We start from the raw sequence: 5,482 nt of genomic DNA, 5'->3' as shown, positions 1-5,482 counted from the left end.
ATATTGCAGTCAGAGATCATTTTGGAGGGTGTGCACGGTGGGCTGCATTATTCTGCGCGTAAGACGACGATCTCGTTGGAAATGTGGCGGTTCTCTGGCTGTGTGAAGCGTCCCGTGGCGTCTGCGGTGGACATTTGCGGTAGACGTAGTGGTGGTGCTGCTGCTGCCTTTGCTGTGGTTGGAGCGATGCGGTGGCAGTCGCAGAGCTCCCGTGGCCAGCCCGGGTTTCATTGGCAGGAGGGCGTGGTTGATCCGCGCTACTCGTCAGAGGGTAACATGCGGAAGTTCAACCCAGACACAGTGGCCCACTACGTTAAGGCAACGATTCAAAACGACCGTCGGGAGATGGGCCTGGGCGAGGTGTACGACTGGCATGAGTTTGCGAAGGACGCGGTGTACATCCCGACGCGATCGGGACCGCTGTGGGTGGGCAGTGATGACCCGCGCTGCGCCAAGTTCATGCGCAGGCGGGAGAAGATGAAGAAGTCCCCACAACAGAAGGCAAGACCGAAGCCAGGGCCAGACACCGCCAAGCAGCTGGAAGATCACCCGCTGCGTGAGTTCTTCACCACGGCGAGCAATTTACGCGATCCACTTAGCACCGCGAACAACCTGCACCGTGCGGGGCTCATTCGCGAGTATGATATTAAGCATACAGCAGCGAAGATACGCTATGTCCCGCGCCCGCCGATTGTGTCAATCATGGGTCATGTCGATCACGGGAAGACAACACTTCTGGATTATTTGCGAAAAACCAACGTTGCCTCTGAGGAGGCCGGCGGCATCACACAGAATGTAGGTGCGTTCCAAGTGAAGACGCCCGATGGTCACTTTGTGACATTCATCGACACACCTGGACATGCGGCGTTTACGGCGATGCGAGAGGTGGGAGTGGCGGCTAATGATCTCATCATCCTTGTCGTTTCGGCTGTTGATGGGGTGCAGCCGCAGACGAAGGAGGTACTTGAGCTCGCACACAATGCCGGCATTCCGCTCGTGATAGCGTGTACAAAGATTGACCGACAACCAAAGGTTGATGCCATTAAACAACAGCTGCGTGATGGCGGTGTTGAGCTGGAGGAGGATGGTGGTGACACACAGCTTGTGAAGGTGTGCGCGCGCGATGGAACAGGCATTCCAGACCTCCTTGAGGCTGTCGCACTACAGGCGGAGTTGTGCGAAATCAGCACCCCAGAGCCCTCAAGGTGTGAAGTTACTGTTATCGAGGCGCGTGGCGCCAGCTCAACTAATGAAGTGGCAGGCATTGTGCGCTGCGGAACGCTGCGATCGGGGCAAGTGCTCGTTGCAGGTATGACGTACGCAGTGGTGCGTAAGCTCTTCGACGAGCACGGGCATCCCATGCAGGAGGCTGGGCCGTCAACACCTGTGATTATGCACGGCTTTCGCGTGCACCCCAAACCGGGCTCCATACTCATGCAAGTCAGTAGCGAGCCCCATGCACAGAAGTACTACCTCTTTATGAAGGAGGTTTACCAGACGGAGGGCCACCGAGAGGACTACCTGCAGCTACTGAACCAGGAGCAGCATGGCATGATTTATGCCCGCAAACCGGACAACAACCTGGTGCGCGCGTACAGCACCAAGGCCTTCGTGCTTTCATGTAAGGCTGCAACATTTGGTATGCTGCAGGCTCTCATGAAGATGCTGTACCAACTTCCTCGGTTGGAGGGCATTTCGACGGAGATAAAGGTGACGGAGGTGGGGGGTCTAAAGGACTATGATATTGCACTCATTGGCAGCTCTGGACAACCGGGATGCATCCTGTTGTATGGAGAGAGCAAAGACACCAATACTTTAGATGTCCCTAACCATGTAAAGGTGATACGGTTTAACGTGCTATACCATGGAATAGAAGCGTTAAAGGAAACGCTGGTAGAGGCGCTTCCAAAAAATACTCAAGTACGTATCACTGCGGAAGCTGAGTGCCTGCAGGTATTTCGTGCATCACAGGCTGGTAAAAATGGCAACGCTGGTGGAATACGCGTAACTAAAGGTACCATTGTGGCTTCACATCTGACATTCCGTGTCTTGCGGAAGGCTTCAAGGAGCAAGACCATAGGGGGGAGCCCTAAAAACAGCGGCGGCTCTGAGGGCGAAGAGGATCAACGCGATGTGGTGTATGAGGGGCAGATTAGGGAGTTGCGCCGCTTTAAAGAAATCGTGCCGTGTGTTGAGACAGGTTTGGAATGTGGTGCAATACTCCATGAGGAGTTTCAGTTTCGCCCGGGGGATATTCTCCAACAGTACGAAACTTACGAGGAGCCACGTAATGTGGCGGAGGAGTACGAGAAGGCGGAGCTTCGGGAAAAAATAATGCGAGAGACAGCTGCGGCACAGGCCCAAATGGAGGAGGAGAGCAGCAGTGATGCAGTGGGGCCAGGGAAGAGAAATGCATCATGACCATGAGAATTATATGACCATATCATTGCGATGTTGTTGTTGCTGGTGGTGGTGGCGGTGGCGGTGAACACTTTCGCTTCTACTCGTACTTATTTCTCAAGAGTTGTTTTCTTTTTTTTTTCTGTGTGCATGCGTGTGCGGGTTTATTATTACTGATCACAGAGAATACACCGGAATGAGTTTTCAGGGGCTTGCTCTTGCTGAATGGGAGTCGAGTCTTATTAAGTGGGCGATGACATCCTGCACACTCCTCTTTATTGGGGAAGGCAGGAAGGAGGCATTGCGGCGAATAGGGAGGGCGAGAAGTAAATATGCAGAGAGGCATATATATACACACACGCATATATTTATGTATGGGGTCCGTTCTTCTTGGTGGATGAAACAGTTTCTCATGCTCTGAGGACGATGAGAAAAAAAAAAAGATCTGAGACTGCTGTCACACCCCTTCCCTGCTACACCCTATGACACATGCAGTCTGTATCTTGACCTCCTCTTTTCTCCAATCTTCTTGTGCTTCCCCGGGTGGTCGGGGTGAAAGTGACGCCTCTTCATGCGTCGTTGCCTTCGCATTCCTCTTGCCCCCTTCGCGGCGCCACTCATTCCCGGCGGACCGCCACAACGACCGTTGTCGCCTTTATCAGCATCATCATCACACACTGAGAATAATAAGAGATGGACAACACTCTTCACATCTATGCGAGAAATGTCGTCATTGAATCAACAAGAAGGGGCTCCACCCTATTCTGCAGAGCATCGGACGTTGGGATCCATGGGTGGGGAGGACTTCACCAAAGTGTTTAACTCCCGTCCCGTCGCGGAGCGGGCGGCGGCGATGCTGATAGCGCGGCGCCACCCTCATGATGGCGGTGTCACGCTCAGGACATTTGTGGAAGAACTCCCGAAGCTGAGTCGCGATGACATATTCCAGCGCGGCATACGCGTGGAGGAATGGGTGCGAGAGTCCGCGCTGCTGCATCTCGTGGAAGACGCTGACGGTGTGTGCCGTGTGGCGCTCGCTGCGGATGCAAAGTGTTTTCTCGCCGACGAGGCATCCGACGTGGTGAGGGAGAAGACGGAGGTGATACAGGAGGAAACATCGGTGAAGGTGCAGAGGGATCGGGCGGAGGCTAATGAGCAGCTGCTGCACATTCTGCGTGACAATGTGCTTGGCCTGCGTGGCGCTGGGGAGTCCAACTACAAGCCACTCAACGAGGCGTACTCGTCGCTCCTGCGGGAGGCGTCAAGGCATGCGGCGCTGCGTGGCGTTGCGAACACCCTCAGGTACGTGGAGTTTCTAGACATGCTCAAATCTCCATGTGGTGTGGAAGAATTTTGGGTGCTACACGAGAAGTATATATGTACTCGCAACCCGGCAGAGACACACCCGCCACGATTTGTATCGCCACAGCCGCAGACAATGGTCGCACACGCGCTGAATGCGTACGGTGGCTGGGGTGCCGCCTCCAATGTGCCAACTCGGCAGGATGTGTACGAGATTCTTAAGTATGTTCCTGTTAACTGGGGAAACTTTGGCAACTTGAACCTACCGGCAGCGATTAAAAAGAGACACATTCGTATCGCTTCTACACTGCAGTGGTTTCGTCGACAACCGTTTTACTTTGAGCTGCGCAGCGTTACGGGGACAGTAGAGATTCGTCGCAGTATTGTTCTTCATCCGGAGATTTACGGCCTTACACCGGAGGAGGCCCACGAGCAGCTACAGTTAAAGATGGCAAGAGGTGAGGCGAATAGTTTGGTCCCTGTCAACGCGGAAGGTGAGTTGGTGACTGCAGTGGAATCATCACAGCATACAGTTGCGCTAATGAAGTTTGTTTTGCGTGTGTGTCCGGGTTATTTCGTACCGCCCTCGCTCCTCATGCAGCGTTATACTAAAAAGAATTTAACAAGTGGCGAGCTCGTCGCGTGCGCCAAAGGACATCCCGAAAACTTCGAAGTGCTCCAGCTGAAGTACACAGACGTTCCTCTCTTGCGGAAACGCACGGGCGCTGACAGTACGCGGTGGAAAGATGGATTTGCCGAGGACTTCGAGAGATACCCGGAAGATGTGCGCGGTCTCGTCGTACTCATGGGCCGCATGTGCTCGACATGGGATCGGCCTCACTACGTCTATGTTCGTTTGACCGAAGTGGAGAAGGCGATTGTAGGTGGCTTTGATGGTATGATGCAGATGCTGCGACGACATCCGCAGGTGTTTCGTCTCGGGGAGAATTTTATTGCCCGTTTGGATCTCTCGGACCCCCTTTCTTTGAGAGAGCCAGAGCCGAAACCGGATGACATGGCGACGCGTGTGGTGATTCGCGAGGAGAACCCGTATCAAACACCGCGTGATTTGGCCGTTGTCTTTCATTACGTGGCGCCCGAAGATGAACCGTGCACCGCCGCCTTTTTCTTGCAATGCGCCAGCCCGGCGATGCGGGCCGTGCTGCCGCCGCGTTTCGTCACGGTTCTGCAGCTGTTCCCCGACCTTTTTGCGTGTAAGGAAACTTCGCCTGGTGTCTTCTTGACGCGGAAGGTGAAGAGGACAGGCAGGCGTCCGGCGGGCGCGTTTGGCACCGACCCGCGAGGGGAGGGAGGAGACGCCCCAACATCCCCGCAAAGGAAGCCAAACGACGAGGAGGCGGAGGAAACGCTCGACCTGGAAGCGGAATTCGCGGAGAATGATTTCATGTCCCGCGAAGAGGCCGTTCAAGCTGTGAGATCGCTGGTTCCGCCAGGTGGCGTGGAGGCGTCGCAGCTGCTGCTTTGGGCCTCGATTGGTGTACAGCAGGCGGCTAACCGGCACTTCGGCGGGGTGCTGAAACTCGTCGAGGCGAATCGGGCGCACTTTCGGGTCCAGGAGTCCCAGGAGACGAAAATGATTTACCCAGCGGGAGTGTGAAGGTGGGGTGCGTTTCATTCCCCGTTTGTTTGCGGAAGGTGTGCGGGTGTGGTTCGGCGTGTTTTGGTCCGTTTTGTTGCTATGGCGCGCGTTCCCCCCCCCGGGTGGGCTGGGTGAAAAAAAGAAAAGAATAGTGCCCCTTCGGCTCTCTCCTCGCTTTCT

At 54.9% G+C, this 5,482-nt stretch overlaps 2 protein-coding genes across 2 annotated transcripts; both read left to right on the top strand.

The window, feature by feature from the left end:
* Positions 1 to 81: 81 nt before the first annotated feature.
* On the top strand, positions 82 to 2,421 carry DQ04_10681010 (translation initiation factor IF-2; the record flags this gene model as incomplete). Its single annotated transcript, XM_009316328.1, has 1 exon — positions 82 to 2,421. The coding sequence occupies one exon, from the start codon at positions 82 to 84 to the stop codon at positions 2,419 to 2,421; it is 2,340 nt and encodes a 779-aa protein (XP_009314603.1).
* Positions 2,422 to 3,190: 769 nt separating this feature from the next.
* DQ04_10681000 (hypothetical protein) lies at positions 3,191 to 5,320 on the top strand (the record flags this gene model as incomplete). The annotated part of the gene is made up of 1 exon (XM_009316327.1): positions 3,191 to 5,320. The coding sequence occupies one exon, from the start codon at positions 3,191 to 3,193 to the stop codon at positions 5,318 to 5,320; it is 2,130 nt and encodes a 709-aa protein (XP_009314602.1).
* Between the last annotated feature and the right edge of the window lie 162 nt (positions 5,321 to 5,482).

The sequence above is a fragment of the Trypanosoma grayi genome (assembly GCF_000691245.1).
Source record: "Trypanosoma grayi strain ANR4 Tgr_1068_V1, whole genome shotgun sequence".
In the NCBI taxonomy this organism is placed as follows: Eukaryota; Euglenozoa; class Kinetoplastea; order Trypanosomatida; family Trypanosomatidae; genus Trypanosoma; species Trypanosoma grayi.
Note: the sequence above shows the minus strand (reverse complement) of the source record. Positions and strands in the feature narration are given on the sequence as shown.